The sequence below is a fragment of the Zalophus californianus genome, chromosome 3 (assembly GCF_009762305.2).
Source record: "Zalophus californianus isolate mZalCal1 chromosome 3, mZalCal1.pri.v2, whole genome shotgun sequence".
NCBI classification, from domain to species: domain Eukaryota; kingdom Metazoa; phylum Chordata; class Mammalia; order Carnivora; family Otariidae; genus Zalophus; species Zalophus californianus.
Window position 1 is genome coordinate 101,247,621 of NC_045597.1, and position 21,702 is coordinate 101,269,322.

Genomic DNA, 21,702 nt, shown 5'->3' on the forward strand with positions numbered 1-21,702 from the left:
GAGCTGCTCCCCCCACACCCGCCCCGGGTGCTTGGTTCCTCCCATCCCCTCAGATGATTCTGCCTGTGCTTAAATGGGACTCTAGTTAGAATAACACTGTGGGGTCCTCTCAGTTGCTCTGAAAGGGACCTCACACGGATGGTTCCATCAGTCCTGGGCTCCCACAGGAGGGCTGGGATACCAAAGGTCAGTTGACAGATGTGCGCTGTGTCCCCAACAGGGTCCAGGGTACTAGCTGCTGCATTGGGGAAACTTACCAAGACCCATTTCCTGTTTTCCAGGAGCTTGGGTTTTGATACAGAAAGAAATAGCGAAGTCAGTCGAGGAGGGAGTGTCAACCTGGAATCGTGCCAGGTGGAGAATGTGCTGGGTTAACTGAAAGGGGGATGGTGGCAGAGCTGTGCTATAAAGGGAAAGGAGGAGATGGGGGTTGGGTTCAGGCTTAAATGGCATGAATGTTGATGAGTTGGAGGGAAATCCCGAGAAGGTCACTCTGCTTTATGCAGGAGGGCAGGTTCCATCTGATGTCTGTCTCCTTCTCGGCGGGATCAGTGCAGAGAGCAGGCTGGGAGCCAGCTTTGGGAGGACCCAGTGAACTTGACCTCAAGGCCAGGTGGGCCACCCACTCTGCTTTTTCAGCCCACAAAAGCCACAAAATCCCCCTAACCAAAGCTGCTTTTCATTGGGAGAGTGCTATCAACAGTCCTTGAGAAGCCCAAGGGTCAAAAATCCCTAGAAATCAATTATTCTTTTTTTTATTCTGCAAATGGAAAAATTTTAAGCAAAGTGGACATAATTACAAAGCTCTTTTTTGTGCCCTTGCTAGTTTTTCCAGTTAAGCAACAATTGATCCATATAAATCAATCTGTATAAATTGCATATATGTCCCTTCTTTGCCTTGGAGACAAAAAGTCTAAATTTCTACATGACAGTTTTGTCTTATTTTTATCTTTTGCATTGGACCAATTTTTAAAACCACGATGTATACTCAAGGGAAAAAGTCCCATATGTCTTAAGTAATGTGGTCGGTTCAGGTTATACTTTCAATGTGATATAAATTGGATTTTTATCTTTATATTGGGAAACACATTAGTAGGTTCTTAATCAGTATTTGGACATTTTGTAAACCATTAGAAATTCTCTGGCTTCAGGGTTTTTTTCCATAAAGAGAACTCAGGTTCTCCTTAGAAATTTAATAGCCGCTCTGTAGTAATGTCTCATATTTAATAAGATTTTCATTACTTTTACAAACTATACTCCAGTAAGTTTACTGATTGATATACAGTGAAGTAGCTCAGATCAGACGGTTCTCAATAAATTAACAGGGAGGAGCATAACATTCAGAGGGGAAATAATGAATTACAAAATGCCTTACTCGTTAAAATTAAGTAACCCTCAGTAAATGTAAATGAATAAAATGATAATGGCTCGGCATTCTGTATTTTCCAAGGGCTTAGAGCAACCTTGCAAATAAGCAAGGACCTTATAAAGGGGAGGGGAGGGAGACTGCCAATTTGTAAGTGGCTGCATAGTGACATTGATGGCAACTTTAATTTACCCCCTGATTCCACTGGAAGATTGAATCAGTTTGTTCTCCAGGCCACCAAGTGAAAACAGGGTGACATTTTGCTCGTCTTCAGAAAAGCTCTACTGCAGGCGTAAATTCAATCCTGGGATTTTTTTTTTTTTTTTTAGTTTGGCAAGTTTTAGGAGCGTGATTAAAAGACTGGAGTTTACTTCGGGCTTCTTTTTGCCTTTGTCTTAAGAACCCTGTAGGTACTGTAAAATTGTCATCTTCCTTTCCATCCAAAGCTAATGCGTTGTTGAAGGACCTCAATTTGAATTTGCTCTGCCACTTCCTGGCTGTGTGGTCTTGCAGAATTGTAAACCCCTGTAAATCTCAAAATCCTGATTGATACACTAGAAACGTGATAAATAATGAATATGTGGGTCATCAGCACAGTGCCTGAGCCAGCCAGGGGCTTCACTGATATGTGTTGAATCTAAAACGTGTGCTGAGAGGAAAAAAAAGAGAAAAGGGTGCTTCCCCAGCTCCATGAGGGGCTGTGGTCCCTCTGTAGGTTCTATCACTGAACACGTGGCTGAGCAAAGGAAGACGGTACGTGTCAGAAGAATGGGGAACTGAACAGGCCAGCGAGGGGCATAATTCTGGCAGAGGAAGCAGGAGCAAAGTCTAGGATATTTTCTCCTCAGAATCATGATTTCCAGGGGCGCTTGGGTGGCTCAGTCAGTTAAGCGTCTGGCCCTTGAGTTCAGCTCAGGTCATGATCTCAGGGTCCTGGGATCGAGCCCTGCGTCAGGCTCCACACTCAGCAGCCAGTCTGCTTAAGAGTTTCTCTCTCCCTCTGCCCCTCCCCCACTTTCTCTCTCTCTCTCTCTCTCTCTCTCTCTCTCTCTCTCTCTCAAATAAATAACTCTTCAAAAAGAGAGAGAGAGAATCATGATCTCCATGAGAGAGGGTACCAATGACAGCTGGAAGCTGAGGCCCGGTAACTTAAACTCTGGGTTTCCTGCCCTAAGTATTGCGCGCACACAGTTGGTGAGGTAGGATACGAAGAACGGTGGCTCGGAGTGAGATGGAGAGAGGCCAGTTAAATCATCCCATCCTCTGTGTATACTGGAGTCTGAAGAAAAAGAGAACCAGCTTCACCTCTAAAGAAACAGCCTCAACCCTACCAGACCCAACACCTGTATTTCTCCCACAAATATATTGTAAGATCTACTTTTCTGTCCTGAAATAAAATTCATAAATAATATACCCTGCCTACATATGTAATTTCAAAAAAAAAAAAAGAATAATTCCCTAGCTCTAACATAAAGGAAAATAATTTGCAATAAGGAAATACGTATTTCGGTATGTATATATAGTCAAGGAATATTATGCCATACCCAAGAACTGTAGTAGAAAACATGTCTCATTCCTCCTTACAATGAGTAAGTTTGTACTTAAGAAGAATAAAACATTCAGCTGAATATGGTTAGCCTTTATTTGGTAAAGGCTTATGGTTGCTTATATGTGATATTATAAAAGAGAAGCTAAGTTAAAAAGTGCCTATACAGGGGCGCCTGGGTGGCTCAGTCGTTAAGCGTCTGCCTTCAGCTCAGGTCCTGATCCCAGGGTCCTGGGATCGAGCCCCGCATCGGGCTCCCTGCTCCGTGGGAAGCCTGCTTCTCTCTCTCCCACTCCCCCTGCTTGTGTTCCCTCTCTCGCTGTGTCTCTCTCTGTCAAATAAATAAAATCTTAGAAAAAAATCCTTAAAAAATAAATAAAAATAAATAAAAAGTGCCTATACATATATATATGTATACATACATATACGATTGCCGTTAATGTGAGAGCTACAAATACAGACCGATTTGGGTATGTTGTAATGGAGACTCGCCTCATCTGAGTGACATTGACTCGGCTGCCCTGATTTTTCCAAAGTGGTTAACAGCTTATGGGTGAAGTTCCTAAGAAAACAGAGTACAAACATCCCTTGATTTACATGGTAATTACATTCCTGGGAAACTGAATGTATATCAAAACTGTGCCAAAGAGTTGGATTCTGTGACCCACATGGAAGCCCTGCGGGGCAGGTGGAAGCTGAATGGGGAGCGGACGGCCCGCCTCGTGCAGGACTGTAGCGCCTCGTGAGCCATCTGCAACCCCTGGTCCTCAGTCATAGGTTTGGGCGCAGCTCAAGGCAGCACCCCAGTCTTTGGGAGAACTGAAAATGTTCTCACGAATGTCCAGAAAGCTCCCTTCCCATTACTCCCTGAAAGGGATACAAGCATAAAGGTGGAAGCCAGTTTGGGTGGTAAATTTAGCTATCAAAGGAAGGACCCTTCAGGAATGGAGAATCACCAGCTTTCATCCTGGGTTTCTTTGGACCCTTTGTTCTTAAAATAAAACCTCCGAATTTAGGGCTTTGCTGAATCCAAATTGTTTTTATCAGTATTAAGGTTCCAACATGATGCTAATGATTCGTCCTGAAACCATTCCAAAATTCTCTGTTTTTCTGGTAGTCTTATTTCTCTTTCTTCACATTTCATGTGTCATTACTCATCTTCCTATGACTTTAAAGCTGTTGGCTTTATTATAATTTTCTCATGCTTAACCTGTGTGTCCTAATCTGTGTCTTGTTAACAGATACTAGTTTGACCAAGGTGATTTTCAGGGCTGGGATATGACCAAGAGTTAACTGTTCCATTGTATCTTGGTGCATCTTTGGGGGTCGGAGCCACCCGTAACAGCCACTGTGGTACCCAGTTTTGACATTTCCAAGTGGGATTCAAGATGTGGAGCTCTCACTCTTTCATTGTTCTCAACTTACAGGTCGTCAGGAGGTTTTGATCATCAAGGAAGGACAAAAATGTCTTGTTAGCTACGCAAATACAATGCCATAAAAAGCATAACGCTTCATCTAGCACAGAAGGCTTAAAAAAAAAAAAAATTGTGAGACTGAGCTGCTTTGTCTTTCTCTTCCAGCTGACATCCCAGCATCCTTATGCTGAAGTTTTCATCGGCCAGCCCCACGTTTGGACGGTTGACCTCAGCAATCAGGAGGAAGTGGGAGATGCTGTGAAAGCAATTTTAAGTCAGAAGGTTGTGTCTTTTTTTCTGTTTTTCCCCATCTGTACTGTGAACTGAAATGTGTGGAAAGCCTCAGGCCCTCTGGTCGAATGATTAGAACATTTCCACGTCAGCTTAACTCTGAGATTAGAAAAGAGCCACAGCGTAGGATTTGGCCTAGGGAGGGTTCATGGGTGCACTGGAGGGTGGGAACAGAGCCGGTGCCCCTGTGTGCGTGGATTCTCCAGAACATTTTGGCATGACTGCTGGGTCCCAGATACAATAGTAGGAGGTTGAATTACATTTGTTTCACTGCTTAATGATGGTCACTCTCACAGAGATCAGAAAACACAAACCTGTTCCCCTACCAAAAAGTAAGTATGTTAAGGAGCTATTAAGGAAATACTGGGAAATGTTTTTATATAGCGTTCATTCATTTGACTTTTTTTTACCTGAACATCTTAATGGAATTTTGTATTTATAAGTAACTGACATCTCTGGATTCTCCTGATCAAGTTAGCAGACATTTATTAAGTACCTACTGTAGGCAGAGCACCCTCTGAGCCACTTTAGGGGACACTCACTTCCATAAACATAATTGAGGCTGGCTCCCAGCCTGTAGGAGGCTTACTGCCCAGTGGGGATGGACCAAGTTAACCTCTCCCAACCCACCCGACTGCCTTCCACACTATTGGGTGCATTCTGCTCTCTGTACTCCTCCTACTAGAACACGATACTCTGTTACAGTTATTTAGGAGAGGCGGTATAGGCATGGTTGTAAGGAGTACGGGCTGCAATTAGCTTGGGGTTGGGGTTCCAGCCCTACCACCTACTAGTAGAGTCCCCTCAGGCAGTTACTTAACCTCTGAGTCTTAGTTTCTTCATCTCTTTAAGTAGTAGTACCTACTATATAGGTATTTGTAAAGAGTCAATGAGATAATGAATATAAAGCCCTTAAGTGGAAATCTACCACACAGTGAGTGTTTAGTTGTTTTTATTAAGTCATTATTAGTATTATAGATATAATATTCTTATTTTTGTGATCAACAGTCTGGATTTACACTAGACTGTCAGCAACATGAGGGCTGGAAATATGTCTCTCTCACTGCTGTACTCTGTACCCAGCATAGTGATTCACCTAATGGATTGAGAGAGGGAGGGATAAGTATTTGCCGGATGTGTTCAGTGCCAACAACAACATGCAAAAGATGGAGAAGTGGACATTGGGGGAAGCTTTCTGGAAAGTGCAGCACCGGGTTAAGTCTTTTAGGAAGAGTAGGAATTTGCCAAGCTGAACTGAGAAGTGGACCCAGAAGGACATGGGTTTAAGAGACAGTGTGAGTAAAGGGGAGGAGTTTGAGTAGAGTGTGGCCCCACTGGGTTGCCTCAGAATATCTGCCACACAGCCAGAGCTTCACCACCAGAGAGTTATTCCTATGGAGGCTGATGGTTCTGTCTTTCTTTCTTGAGTCCCTGAGTCCCTTAGGGTATTAGTTTCTCAGGACTACCATAACAAAGAACCACAAACTTGGTGGCTTTAACAAGAGAAATTTATTCTCTCACAGTTTCAGGGACTAGAAGTCCAAAATTAGGATGTCGGCAGGACCGTGCTCCTTCCAAAGCCTGCAGTGGGGGATTCTTCCTTGCCTCTTGTATCTTCTGGTGGCCCCAGGCTTTCCTTGACTTGCAACTGCAGCACCTTGACCTGTGTGTGTGTGTGTGTGTCTGTGTCTGTGTCTGTGTCTCTGTCTATTTATCTGTCTGTCTTTTCCATTCTTAGAAGGACATCAGTCACACTGGATTAGGGCCCAGTCTAATTGGGACCTCATCTTAACTTGATTACATCTGCAAAGACCCTATTTCCAAATGAGGTCACATTTATAGCTACTGAGAGTTTGAACTTGTGCATTTTCTTTTTGAGGGACATAAATTCAACCCACAACACTTGGTTAAGTGCACATACCCTTGAAAAATAAGTAATTTAAAAGGTAACGTAGAGGCAGAAAATCTTGGATCATGGAGTACAAAACTTTTTAGGCAATAGATCCCTTTTGTCAAACAAAAATCTAATGGGAATGCTTGATACAGAAAGCACAGAGTGAGGCACTGAGTTGTATTTGCTCATTGCTACATGAGATAGACTCTCTTCACTCCATGGAACCTCTAGTGCTCTACATTTTAAAACTCTGATCGACCTTTATCCACCTTATTCCAAAAATTATTCAAGACCACGTGAGAAAAAAAGTAATTATAATAGTAGCTCTTATGTAGAGAGAACCTCTTTCTACACATCTAGAATCTCTCTATATCTTTATGAGCCTTACCTCATTTAATCGTTATGAGCCTTATCTCATTTAATCGTTATCTCACATAATTCTTCTATAGATAAAAAGATTGAGGTTTAAAGAAATTAAGTAATTTACCCAAGATCACACAGCTAGTAAGTAGTAAAACCTGGATTGAAGCCTAGGTCTTTTTGACTAGTGTGTTAAGATAATATAAAACTTAGAAAGGAAAAGAAATATGGAAAGAAGTAAAGGGAAAGATATGAGTGGGAATGAGAGGTTAAGTAAGTAATGAGATTAATACAAAAACTATTGTCCTTAAAATCCTTACGCTTGTTAGAAATGGGTCAGAAATTTAGTTCCAGGCTTTCTTATATTTAATTACAAGATTTTAAATTACATGACACTCAAAAAGGCAAGGTATAAGGACCCATCATTAAGAGAGGAAATAGTCATTAAAACCAGACCCAGGGATGGCCCAGATGGGTTGGAATTTATTAGAAAGCAACTTCAGAATGCTCAGATAAATATATTAGAAGGTTTGGTGGAAAAGGTGGACAGTATATGTGAACAGATGGAGAATTTCAATAGAAAGCTAGAAACTTTTTCTCAAAACCAAAGGAAAAAATGCTAGAACTGAAAAAATAATTGGAAATGAAGAACTCTTTCAGTGGCCTTATCAGCAGAGTGTACACAGTGGAGGAAAATATCAGTGAATTTATCAATATCTTATCAAGATACTGACTTATCAAGAGAAATTTTCCAAATTGAAACAAAAAGAGAAAAAAGAATGAAATTAAGAAAAAACATATGAGACTTATGGGACAATATCAAACAGCCTAATTTATGTATAATTGGAATCTCAGAAGGAGGAGTGGATAGTCAGAAGACATATTTGAAAAGATAATGGTTAAGAATTTTCTGAAATGAATGAATGACATCAACCTGCAGATCCTGGGAGCTCAGTGAACTCCAAGCAAGATAAATATGAAGAAAAACAAATATACATCATTGGCAAACTGCTGAAAACAAAAAATTAGGGGAAAAAATCTTGAAAGCAGCCAGAGAAAAATTTATTACACTTAGGGGGATAACAGTATGAAAGACCTCCAACTTCTCATCAGAAATAATGGAGACCATAAAAAAGATCCCTTGGAGGCAGAATGTGTAGGGCCTTTAAAACAGGTCATGCTAAGAATTCTGGATTTTTATTTTAAGTATGACAGGAAGTTTTGAGCAGGGGAATGGTATGACCTAGTTTACATTTGGAATCATCAAGAGAAATTGCAGAATATGTCCAACCTAAAATCCTCTGGTTAGTAGATAGAGGAGACAGGGCCCAACTTCTGGTCTTCTGGTACCTTCTAAGACCACCTCTCATTGAGTGATGCCAAGCCACCTCTGTCCAGGGTCAGCTGATCTCTGAGATTAGTTCCCTGTAGGAATTGTACTCGGACTTAGAGCAGTGAGTGGGTACTAGAAGAGACAGGACATCTCACAAGAAGGGAGATAAAGAGAAAAGGAAGGAAAAGGTGGGAAGATAATGGAAGGTTTCCGGGGCCAGCAGGAAGTACACAGTGTAGCCTACAGGCTTCTTTCCTGTGGCCAGGTGAGTAGCTGTCCTTTTTCCTGTTTCTCCACAACTGGCCCCACTTGGGTTTCTCCATAACTGGATGTGCTCTCAGCATTCCCTTTCATTCCATTCCACAGGGAGGCCTTGACTTGTTCCTGAAGGATTATCATGCAGAAAATTGTCCCAGGCCCCCTGCCCCAGTCCCCACAATAGCTCCTACCTCAGAGGCTTGCCAAGGTTCTTTTATATCCAAAGCCAGGAGTCTGGAGAACTTTCCCACACAAAGGGCCCTGTTCCTGTCCACAGCAGGATGGCTAGTGGAACCCACTGGCAGGGGTGGTTTAAGAATACAATTACCTTTTTTATTTATTTATTTATTTATTTACTTATTTTGGTTTGCTTTTCCTTTATAGGAAAATCATTTGGCTTCATATTATTTAAAACAGTGAACAGGCCACCAAGCAATTAATGAGTCAGCATCCCTTCGGTTAAAATGGGTTTAGTTGGTAGGAGAACACAAGGAAGAGCCATTTTTCTGTATTTATTGCATTTGAAATAATTTATTGCCCTTTTAGATAATTCATTTCCATTTCTAAAGAATTTCTAAAGGATGCCCTTTGTAATGAGTTGTAGAAATGGCCCCTGAATATTCAGCCTCCTTCCTACCACATAATTGGATCTGTTGATGTCGTGACAGATGGGCACCAATGGTTATTTCACTCCAGAAATTCTACTTGTCACCACGTAAATGAGCCTGATATGCCAAGTCCTCTGTTGTGGTTTCTTTCTGTTCCTTCTGTGAACCTTTGAGAGGAGACCTATCTGTAGGCCAGTCCTAGTAAGCCACTGGAATCACCCACAGGTTGAGTAAATAAATATCCTTTGAAAGGAAAGAAAAATTTTGCCCTTGGTCTGAAGAGCTATGTCTGGGTTGGAAAGGGCACAGCATGTGCAAAAGCTTGAGGTGAGAAGGAGCAGGCATGCAACATTGAAGTCAGTTTTCTAAGTAGTTTGAGCTCTTCTGAGGTGATCTATTGAGGAACGAGATGACCTGCGTTCTTGCAGAGTAGTCCTGCCCCGATAGTATCATACTTATGGCTCAGCCTCTTTTAGCTCTCTCTGGACGGATGTAGGCAGGGATGGCTGAGATAAAACCTGTGTGATGCATTATATGATTGTGGATTTGAAGATATATTATGAAATTAATAGTCATGGTTAAAGAAGAGTTCACGTGTAATGTGTGAATCGACACAAAAAAAGGGGAGAAGGTGCCCTGTGCCCAGCTGCTTGGCTGCCCACGGGAGGATGACTTCTCTGTCAACTGTCCCATTTTCCACAGGCCTCAACTCACAGGTGTTCTCTCCAGCTCTCCACCCTGTAAATCTGAGATGGGCAAGTGTAGGCCTAAGCGGCGGCCCTCTACCTTATTGCTCCTAGGTGCCCTTGGGCTCTCTGAAGCTGTCAGACTAGATTGCTAATGATTTTGTCCCAAGTGCAAAAGTAAAATTTCCATTTCGGATTGGTAATGCCTGCTGGATGCCCCCAAAACACAAGCCTCATAGTGTTGGCACACACAGTGTGCAGCAGAGATCAAACCCACATGTCTTCACCTTCCCCAGGTGTCCAAACAGTGATCACATTGCCTCCCCCACCCCAGAGAAGCACCTTCTGGGATTTCCTCCTGCCTTCAAGTAAAGCTTGGGCTCCTTAGTATAGAAATCCTTTTGTGTAAATCCAGTGAACCTCTTCCCAGCCTTGTCTCTCCAGCCTTTGCGATCCCAAGCTCTACCCACCTGCTGTTCTTCTCGCCTGTCTCACCTCCTACTACTCGCTCTACCTGGAATGGCTTCCACATCTTGGCTTGCTGGAATCCTAGCTGGCTTTAAAAGCCCAGCATGAGCGGAAGTCTGCTTTGACCTTATAGCCTCGTGGGCCCCTTGGCTGAACTCTTTGTGGCACTTTGTGACTCTGTTTCTGCCCCACAAGTTCTTTAGGTATGTGCTAACCTCACCTACAAGTGCAGACCAGTGCTTTTGTCACCATCCTGGGTCCTTAACCACTCATGCCGTGCCCTTCCCATAACATTGAGCACGCACCCATGCAGCAGGTGTTTGCTGTGTTCCTCCGTGAGCCCCACAGCCCTGCGGCCATGGAGCCTGCCCTGTGGAGCTTAACCTCTAACCAGTGATACTCCCCACCTTTTGGGGAATGCCTACTGTATTCTAGACACCAAACTAAGCACTTTACTTTTTTTTTTCTTTTCACATAACCTTCACCAACAGCTTAAAAGAGGTAGATTTTTCCTCTCTCCGTTTGGCACATGAAGAACCTGAAGCTCAGAGATGGTGGGTGATTTGCTCAGGGTCCCACAGCTGGTGAGGAACAGAGTGAGCTTGTAAGCCCAGGTCTGTTGACATCCGAGTTCATAGTCGTAGCCCCTCTTGAGGCACGTGAGTGTGCGTGAATCAGGGGAGGACTGGGTAAGTGTCCTAGGTTCTGTGTCCTCCTCTTTCATGATACCATGTTCTATTTCCACAGATTGAGCCATACATGCCATACGAATTCACATGTGAGGGAATGCTACAGAGAATCAATGCTTTCATTGAAAAACAGGTAAGGCTCTTCAGAAGCCCTTTTATCCCATCACCCCAGGGGGCTCTCATGAACAGCTAAGAGCTCACCGTGTTTCTGTGGTTATTTTCCTGCTTTGGAAGACTCCAGAAGCTGGATAATGGCTTGATGGAATTTTGAAGCATGCACTATCATAGTCACCCAAGGGACTTAGTCTGTCCTTGGGTTAAGAATGTTCTTTTTGGGGGCACCTGGGTGGCCCAGTCAGTTAAGCATCTACCTTTGGCTCAGGTCATGATCCCAGAGTTCTGGGATTGAGCTCAACAGGGAGCCTTCTTCCTCTCCCTCTGCAGCTTCCCCTGCTTGTGCTCACTCTCTCTCTCTCTCTCTCTTTCAAATAAGTAAATACAATCTTAAAAATAAAAAAAAGAATGTTCTTTATGATGGTGGAAGGTCAAAATGGAAACTTCGAATGGGAGAGACTGGATGGTCAAGGTAAAGCCCTCCTGAACCATCAGACCTGTGCCCTGAATGGGTTCGGAGGGACATCACGAGGACTTGGGTGGGGAGAGGGACAGAGAGATGGTTCACTGGTCCTGCCTGATCTTCGTTTCTCACCCTAAGAATGGCAGGGGCTGAAACCAGGGGTTTCTAAGCATTCTTTTAATACATGTTCAATAATTCCAAATATGTTAGGACTTTTTAGTGGTGTTCAAATATCTTTTCAAACACGACCCCTTTTCAAACGAAACTTTACATGAAGGCTAAGCATAAAACAGCTAAAAGGAGGGTTTCAGTGCTAAAGTGGGGTGGGGGGTCCAAGAGTCCACCGCCCCCAACAGAGCTTGCAAACTCTGGCTTATGCTTGTGGCAGTAAAGGCCAAGAGCACCATTGGCATCCTTCTGTTTCCTTAGTCCTCAAAAGCAGCTCAGAGCTACAAATAGACAGATTCAGAACCCCTGTGGGCAGGGCAGTATGAACTCCTTGACCACATTTCAGGAACAGGGGTCTCCTCTTAAAAGGCAAAGCAGAGTGTCTTGGAATGATCAAAAGATCTTTACACAATAGGGGGTGAGGACTGTGCAGGCTGAAATAGCAATGGTGTGTTAAAAATGTAAGTAGGTGTAGACTGGAGGTCCCAGGTAGGTTTCTAAGGGAAGGTTTGCGGCGACAGGTTGGAGAGCCCTGGGCAGTCCTGGATGCTGCTATTGAAGAGGGAGAGCAGTGGGCACAGGCTTCAGGGTGGCGTGTCTGATATTCTGGGTGCCTGTTCATGGCCAGAGGCCATGCTCTGCAGCCCTGCCATCTGAGTTCACAATTTTTTGGTTTTATGATTTGGGTGCGTTACTCAGCCTCTCTGGGCCTTAGTTTCCTCTCCTGTAGAATAAGGGCAATAGTAGACCTCTTAGGGCAGGAAGTGCATAGAACAGGGCTGGCGCATAGTGCTCCATAAATGCAAACTGATATTGTTGATTACCTAATAGATGATATTATGTATCCTATCACAGTGTATAATTATATTGTGATGTCACATAATACAATATAATATGACTCACCCGACTTTACCACAAGAGCTAAGCATCTGAATCATCGCTTCATTCAATCTTATGTAGTGCCTTGATTGACGGTGACCACATCAGCACCCTAACCCGGGCAATCTTTTACGTGCCGACTGCACTGCAGTGCGTACCGAACACGTCCCAGTGCGTTGTCTCACTCAGTCCTCACAGCCCGGGAGGTGGCACGAATAGCCACACGCTCTGGATGATGGGGACCGAGATTTGCGGTCGTGGGCTCACACGTTGTGGACTCTAGGTTTGATGCTGGTTTAGTCTGAGCGCAGGCGTGTCCTAGCAGGCGGGGGCCGGTGTGTGGAGCTGGACTTCCCGCCTTCGTTCACCTTCCTGCAGGTGCCGAGAGGAGCTGCTGCTTCTCCTCTGGCAGGGAGTTTTAAGCTCTCCTGCCTCTTACCACCATCACAGGAATCAAGCTGAGATTGTACCAGGGTCCCCAAAGCCGCTTCTGAAACCCACTTCCTCCTCTCCTGTCTCCATTTCCTCTCAGGGAAGATGCTTACTCACCACCACGTAGAAGACTCTTGAATCACAGCCAGTCCTTTAAAGTTCTCATGTGGCCCGTTGTCTATAAATCTATTACCAGCTTTCCTTTCCAACAGGAAGGTGCCATTCCCCACAGTGACCTGGCATAATGCTCCATAATGCAGGAGCATCCCTGGTCCATTCACCCCCATACCCCAGGCACCATGCCCGACACACAGTAGGTACACAGTAACTCCCATTTGAAGGAGAGTGTGTGCACGTGCCTGTACTTTTCATTCATGTGTCCCAGGAGCCAGGAAGCTCATCTTGGACTTTATGATTTGGGATACACGCTGATAAAACTGAGCTGCCCACTAGCTCCTCAGCACAGACCCCTGCAGAGCCCACAGTTCTCAGAAATCCAGAGCTTTCTCTTTTGCCTGCTATGGTTGATTCCCCCGTCCACTGGGTAAATGTCTGTCAGCTAGAGTGCACTGTGGACTGGGCTGGGGGGTCGGGAAGATGTCAGGGGACGAGTCTCCATTCTCAGGTAGCTTCGGGCCTCCCAGAGAAGCCAGTCAGGCCCACAGGCAATGCCACCTCCATAGGGTTGGGCCCTGTAACAGTGATGTCACTAGGATGCTTAGGGATCGCACCACTCAGCCTGCAGAGTGGGGAAGGGGGAGAGTTGGGGAGAGTGTGTCCAGCAGCATTTTGTGGAAGATGAGCCCTGACAGCAGACTGAGGGGGTATGAGAAGGACTGTACAGATCAAGATGTAAAGGCCTGGGGGAAAAAAGAGAAAGTATGGTGAGTTATGGGAAATTTAACTGTCACCTAAGAGATGTGATGTAAGAGACAGGGCTAGAGGAGGAAACACTTCATGAGAAGATGCTGAGGCTCAGCCGAAAAATGCAGGTTTGACTGTGGGACAACAGGAAGCTCAAGGGTGTTAATGCAGGATGAGGGCAGTGAGACTCTCAGATTGGTATTTTAGGAAAATCCTTCTAGGAACCTTGTGTGGGGGGCATTTCCTATTAAGCATTCTCTCGGTGCTGCTACACAAGCCAGAAAGAGGCCGATTTTGAGTTTATCCCAGGCCTCACAAATCCTGGAGGGATTTGTTGAAGCCATAATGTTCCCCCAACTTTAGAGGGGAGGTGGGAAGTCAAGACCCCATTGAGTCACAGGTTGGGGCTTTAGCCTCTAACAGTTCTCTCCAGGCCTCAGTATTTTAGAGCTCAGGGTGTTCGTTATTTTTGCAGCTAGAATATCATCAAAGAGCAGGGAGACTGGAGTGAAGGGTGTTTCTGGTGTGAACGGAAAGCCTCGAGCTCTGAAGATTGGTGGCAGCTCAAGTTTCCCGTCCCTGGAACTGTAGGAGCACTGTAGCCCTAATTAGGCTGATCTCTGCCTTCAGAGTCTTCCGTGTGATCTGCAAGGGGAACAAGGAAGCTTTTATCTCAGAACCTTTTCAAGGTTGTCCATCATCCTCACCCAAGGCCACAGGAGCCAGGGGAAGCCAATTGACAGCAGTGGAGAAAGCCCCGGGCTTCAGTGTTCCGTTGAGCGGTTGACCGCTGGAAATCTACCTCATACCCAGCCAATCCCGGGCTCTCTCACCCAGTGGGAAAGAGTCCTGATTGAGGGAAACCACTTGCTTTTTTCCCTTAATGCCCCTGCCCTGCACACACCACCATTGCTTTGCTGTACTGGAAATGTTGATTGGAGTTGCGTACTCTTCCAAGTCAGCACTCTGTAAGAAGTGCTCTCTCCAGGAGCCGGGAAGGAACTGGGGCAAAAATCCCTTGTAATCTCAGATCAAGAGCATTATCCTTCCCTAACCTGAGTGTCCAGGCCTGTTAAGGTTCTCATGATGCATTTCTTGGGAAAGATTTAGGTATTTGCCTCAGGCCAGAGAGTATAGAACATGTTCTTTTGAAGGAATGGCAATGTTCAGGTTGCTTTCTGAAAACCATGCGTATGTCCCTCGTTCCTATTTTCTGTACTTCCTGTAAAGATCCTGTAAATGTACAGAATGATTATGCTCACATTATTTTGCAAAGAGCTGTATAATTCATGTGAAAAGCATTCCGGCGATATGGAGGGAAAAAGGAGTTAACCTTCAGAGCCACTGTGGAATCAGCTTCAGCTCCTAGGAAATCTGGCTTATCTGAGCCCATCCTGAACTCCCCAGCGAGTGTTCTAGTTGCAAGGACAAGCCTGGTAGTGAATCCGGATAGTCCAGGGTAGCAAGGAGTGGTGGTGGAGGAGACAGGTTGCAGGGGAAGAGGAAGAGGCACTGAAAAGGGGACAGGGTTGGCCCTCGTTTGGGGAATGTTTGCTGTTTGGAGAAGTGGACAGCTGCTGTTGGCCTAGCCATTCCTGATCCCAGAGACACTGGCTGAGGAATGCGTAAGTGCTGGAGCCTGGAGTCTGGCTCCACCACCACTCGCTGTGATCTCGGGCAGGTTCCTAACCTCCCTGTCCCGTTGCTGCTTCTGTGCAGTGGGGATACCACCACCCTCCCCGAAAGGCTGATGGAGGAATCGATAGATTAACTCAGGTGTAGGGCCAAGAGCAATGCCTGCCACAGAGTAGGTCCTCGGGAAGCCTCACCTACTCGCTGCTGCAGGAACCCGACACCCAACCAAGGTATGCTTTTTAGAGAGCTTTATTGAGGTGTAAGTTACAGACCATAAAAGTCACTCCATGTAAGCATACAATTAAACAATTTTTTAATCACATTGATGGAGGTGTGCGATTACCACCAAAGTCTAGTTTTATAGTTTTTGTCACCCCAAAAACCTCCCTTGTGCCTATTTGCAGTCTTTGCCCCAGCCCCTAGGCATCCGAGGTTCTGTGTTCTGTCTCTGGAGATTTGCCTTTCCAGGTGGTTGCTGGCTTCTTTGACTCAGCGTGATATTCATGAGGTTCATGCATGTTCATGTATCAGTACTTCTTTTTTTTTTTTTTTTTTTTTTTTTTTTTTAAAGGATGTTGCAGTCTTTTTTTTTTTTTAATGATTTTATTTATTTATTCATGAGCGACAGAGGTGGGGAGAGAGAGAGAGAGAGAGAGAGAGAGAGAAGCAGAGGGAGAAGCAGGCTCCCAAGGAGCAGGGAGCCCGATGCGGGACTCGATCCCAGGACCCTGGGATCATGACCTGAGCCGAAGGCAGACGCTTAACCATCTGAGCCACCCAGGCGCCCTATCAGTACTTCTTTTATCACTATTATTATTCTTATTATTATTGCTGAATAGTGTTCCACTGTGTGGATATGCCAGTGTTTGTTTATGCGTTCACCAGCTGACAGACATGGGTGTCGTTCCCACCTTCGGGCTGGTGTGAAGAGCGTGTGAACATTCCCACGCCCATGGATGTGTGTCAGAGGGTGTGAGAGGTCTGGGGCTAACTCCTTTAGGAGTGAGCTTGTTGGCTTCTTGATTTGCATGTGTAGAGATCATCCACAGAGATGGGTCTCGACAGCTCAGCGTCTCAGCCACCTCCTGAGTTGTGCCTGTGGAGACACAAATCCACACCCACTGCTGGCCATAAGCCCAGCGGCCACCTGGGGACGAAGTTCACTCCTTTGAGGACAGCACAGGCCGAGAATGGGAGATACCAGTGGGCAACTGAAATGTCTTTAATCCAGTCAGTCAGTATTTATCGAACACCTTTTTTGTGCCAGGCCCTGGATCTCCCAGCCATGACATAAATAATAAACGTGTCTCTTACCTCTCAAATAGCTGGCAGAATTTGGCCCAAACCCCAATTTCAAGGCCTAGAACCTGTCCCTTCCTTTTTTTCTCTTTTGTCTTTTTTCCCCCAAAATTCCTGGCCTTACTTCCTCTAGATCCTGCCCCCAGACCTGTATCTCCACCTGTCTTCTTGGCTGCACACAGTTTCTGCTGAAACCCACTTGCACCTGTTGTGTCATGGACGTAGTAACTCTATTAATGATTTGCCGGGGACTGGGTGGGGCTATAGGATTTGTGGAGGAGATCCCTTCGCAAACAACCAGGAGAGCGGGGCAGGCCAGCACCGCCACCCCGGGGGGTGGGGTGGCGGGGGGCAGCACCCCATCATCTTCTCTGCTCTTTGGCTGTTTCTAGGAACCACATTCTCTCCATGCTGGGACTTGGCCTTCGTGACCAAGGCAGCTCCCTTCTGTTCCCCAGTAAATTGTCTTCACTTGTGCAAACACTGCTTTTTCTCCTAAAGTTGTTAACAATAAACGTTTCTTATTAGAGTCAGTGCAGGAAAATTTCAGAATAGTGAAATTTAGGGGAATTTGGTGACTGGGTGAAATAATCGTTGGAGAGGAATGCAGATGTTCTGTGTTCTAAGTGGCCTTGTTAACCAGGTTGGAGATTATTACGTCTCATCCTGGCTGTAGAAAGCCTCTCTGAGGTAGAATATTGTCCCTTTCTGCTTCTACTGTCAAAGCCCCAGAATGCGAAAACCATTCAATTCAGTTCAATAGCTCTATATTGTGCACCAGCTATCTGCAAAACACTCTATTTGTGGGAAGCCACTAGCTCCTATTCAGCCTACAAAACCCAGCCCAGAAGTCCCTATTTCCTTCTCTGACTGCTTCCACCACCACACTGCCCATCCCCACAGAGTTAATCATTTACCTACTCTAGCTAAGTGGCCTTTACATCCTGTTTGGACATCTGTTTTCTGCTGTTCTGCAATTCTTTAAATGTTGACCTCAACATTTAACAGCCAAAGCTGTGTACAGTGACTCTGTGGGACCTCCGGGACCCCACTTTTGCTGCTTCTGGCCCCCACCCCGCACTCTCAGCTCCTACTACGTGGAACTCTCTGCTGCTCTGGAAGCCTGCTAGACACTCCCTTGTCACAGCCTCTGATCCTGGTTTGCCTCTGCCTGGAATGTTCTTCCCAGATAGTTGCAAGTCTCTGGGTCTATTCTCAAATGCCCCTTCTCAGTGGTGCTTTATCTGGACACCCTCTCCCCCAGCAGTCTCAATCCTTTTTCCTCACCTCATTCTCTTCTAGAGCACTTACCACCTTTGAACATATTATATATTTTTTTTTCTTTCTCATTGAATATAAGGTCTATGAAGGCAGAAGTTTGGTGGTTCCTTTTTTTTCACCAGTACCCAAGGGCCTAGAAAAGTCCCTTGCATGTAGTAATAGTAAGAGCCAACCTATAGACGGTGTTATTTATCTCAGGTACTTTTCTGAACACTTAAGCATCATAGTAGTCCCCCTGGTCTGTGGGCGATGCCTGAAACCTCGGGGAGTACCACATGTATATGCTATGTTTTCTCCTTTCCATACATACCTGTGATAAAGTTTTAATTTATAAATTAAGTACAGTAAGAACTGAACAACAACTAATAATAAAATAGAATGGTTACAACAGTACACTGTAACCCAGGTATGGTTACAACAGGACACTGTAACCCAGGTATGAGATTGTGCTCTCTCTCCCGGTATCTTACTGTCCCATGCTCACCCATCTTGCGATGCTGACGATAATAAAACGCCCGCATGAGGAGATGCAGTAGGGGAATGTTGGAAGTGCTGTGACGTAGCATTTGGCCGCTGCCGACCCTCTGACGATTTGTCAGGAGGAGGACCATGGACTTTGAGACCACCATTGACACCGGGAGCTGAAACTGCAGAAAGCGCAACTGCAAAGGGGTTGGGGGTGGGGGAGCAGTTCTGAACCCTTAGGCTTTTCTGCTTCTCGGCAAGTATCTTGTTGAATGAATGAATCAGCGGGTGAGGAGGAGGAGATGAGGCAGGTGAGCACTGACATATTCGCGCTCGCCTCTATCCTCCCGGGAACACCCAGTGGGGCCGGCACCCAGACGTGAGAAGAGGCTTATGACTGGGGCTGCTGGTTCAGTGGTGCCCTGGGGGTAGCTGGACAAAGAGATGGCTTTCATGGGTCAGTTGTCATACCTCATCCAGGCAATTCAGCATGTTCCCTCTGGACCTGGGAGCAAATAAGGGTCTACCGTGGAATATTATCTTTACCAGGTCTAGGTGCCTTCTTAGGAGTCACCTCGTTTTATCTCACCGGAATTCTGTAAGGACTGAAGGACTTTTGTAGATGCGAAAGCAGAGAGCTTGAGGGCCGTCTGTGGGCGTCCCCTGCCTGGAGGCCAGAATCACATCCCTCAGCCCCACACTCCCTCCCGCCCCACCTGGCCTCATGCTTACCAGGACACCTTCAGGCTCTCCAGATGGTTCACCAAGTCTTAAAAAGGTTCTCCTGCTATTTGCACTATTTCTTATGCTACTGGCCCCCAAAACAAACTCCTGAGAGGATGCCAGACCAGCCCACGGTGATCCATGAGCCAGGGTGCTTGGGGCCCAAAAGCTCATGTGAAAGTGAGCTCATAAGCCTGACTGTTGAAGGGAACCTCGAACAGTTTGGCTGTAGTGGTTGACTAAGAAGCCAGCGGGGCAGCTCCGCCGGCAGAAGGCCCGTCCCTCCGTGCAGACCCCACAGCACCCTTCTGCACATGAGGTGCTGGGCCCCATTTATCCAGGGCTGCCTGGCCTCTGCCGACACCACAGTGCCTAAACCCCCATACAGGGCAGAGGCAACCCCTCCGTGGACGGGCGAGAGCAAGGAGCCGAGCATCCAGAGAGCACCCGATGCTGACCGGCCTTCGGTTGGTTCCATCAGCTCAGATCCGGGCCTTCTGACTTGAAGCACTTTCCCTGGTCTAACACAGCAGAACCTTTCTCCACACAGGCTGAGATTGAATGAGAAACCATTTCTTAAGGGTCCACCAGACTGCACAGCTGTACCCTCAGCTCTCACTGCCTGTAGGTGTCGTCTGAGGAGAGACATTCTGTGTTTTCTTACAAACTGTAAAAGCCAGAATTGGCTGTCGTGGGTTTCCAGGTCCCCGGCCTCATCCAGGGGTGGGCCACGCTGAGTCCTGAAAATAAGGAGAAAAATCCTCACGTGGGCTCTAGTGATGTACAGTGTAATCTGATTTGGTTTCCTGGATGTCTGCCCGTTCTGTACGCTCACACATAGGCTTTGGCCTTGCATTTAAAATCTCCTTATGATAATACTCAAAGGCTATAGATGTTCTCAGATTGCTTCTAAAGAAGTAGAAGCCAAGTTGCTTGCATTAGCCAGCCAGAGAAACAAACCGAAAAGCAACACTTAACCTTTTTCAAACATCTGTGCACCCGCTCAGCTCTGATCAATAACTCCATTGATCATGATGTGTTTTCCTTCTTCCTATTTGGTGACAGCCATCCTCACAGGATGGACAGAGTACCAAAAGGCCGCCAGTACACTTCCATATGCTGTCAGGTAAGAGAGCGACAGCAACCAGTGAACACCGTGACCCTGTTCGGGGTGCTGTGGGTCATGCTGTCACCCTTAGTAACAGCACCCAGCCCAGGGTTACTGTGCCGCCCTGGCTTAGCAAGCACACGATGGTGCTCAGGGTCACCATGAATTGGGCACCTGGGTGGCTCAGTCAGTTAAGCGTCTACCTTCAGTTCAGGTCATGATCCCGGGGTCCTGGGATCGAGTCCCGCATCGGGCTCCCTGCTCAGCGGGGAGCCTGCTTCTCCCTCTGCCCTTCACCCTGCTTGTGCTCTTCGCTCGCTTGCTCGCTCGCTCTCTCTCAAATAAATAAATAAATAAATAAATAAAATCTTAAAAAAAAAAAAAAAAAAGATTGTCATGGATCTGAGGAGTCAGATAGGGTCTTCCCGCTCTGTTCCTGGTCTGCGCTGGCGCCCAGGGCTGTGGAGCCACTCTGCTCAACCTCCCGCCATGCATCACTTTCAGAAGGTTAGGCTGGGTCCTCATGTGTCTAAGTAATCCAGTGTATTTCTGTCATCTCTGCATTGTTAGGCTCTGCGGAATCTTCTGTTTTCAGCTGCTGTGAATCCACGTTCAGGGTGTCTCAAACATGCAGTGAAGGGTTTTTTCTTTGTTAGCCACCAGACTCACTCAGGCTCTCAAGGAGTCTAGTCCCCTCACGATAGAGTCGTGTCATGTGGAGGAGCAGAGCGGGTTTGCCTTACTTGCTGGGTCCCCATCATTGATTGGAGGAGATTAGAATGGAACCCAGCACTGAGTACTCACTACCCGCCAATCGCCTTTCTCAGCACGTAACAGCATCACCTCCTTCAGAAAGGAGAGAAGGCGAAGCAGAAGCCTTAGGAAGTCATCAGTATCGTCATCTTCATTTTCCTAATGAGGCAGGATCGACATCCGGCTGCCTGCAGAGCCTGGGGAGCATTCCCTTTGCTCTTTTCTGTTTTCTTTTGCTCACTAAAAGTAATACAAGCACAAATTTAAAAAAACAAAAATGCAAACAGTGCAAAAGCACCCTCCTGGATGCAGCTCTGGCCTGCTTTCCGGGGCTGCACCCACTTTGTTGCTAAGGGCCCAGGCAGTGGCAGGCGCCACCTTCAACTCTAGGCCCACTCGCAACGCTCCACATGACCAGCTGGGGGGTGGGGGGGCATGAAACATTTCCTCTGCGGGTGTCAGTTCCAGGAGCCCAGGGCCCTGAGTTTACAAATACGCTCCTCATCTGCACAAAGCAAGGAAAGGAAACATAAGAAAAAAGAAACTATTTCGGAAGGACATTGATTGGAAATTGAATTTCTTTACCATTCCCGACCATGTTCCT

The 21,702-nt window shown here is 46.1% G+C and overlaps 1 protein-coding gene across 4 annotated transcripts in view; it reads left to right on the forward strand.

Annotated features, from left to right (window-relative positions):
* The window catches only part of MGAT5 (alpha-1,6-mannosylglycoprotein 6-beta-N-acetylglucosaminyltransferase), a 326,381-nt gene that overhangs the window by 291,561 nt on the left and 13,118 nt on the right, over nt 1–21,702 (forward strand). For all 4 annotated transcript variants that reach the window (XM_027589390.2, XM_027589391.2, XM_027589393.2 and 1 more), the window contains 2 exons: nt 4,493–4,609; nt 10,973–11,047. In XM_027589390.2, coding sequence (XP_027445191.1) covers nt 4,493–4,609; nt 10,973–11,047 — 192 coding nt within the window. The remainder of the gene's footprint in view (nt 1–4,492; nt 4,610–10,972; nt 11,048–21,702) is intronic.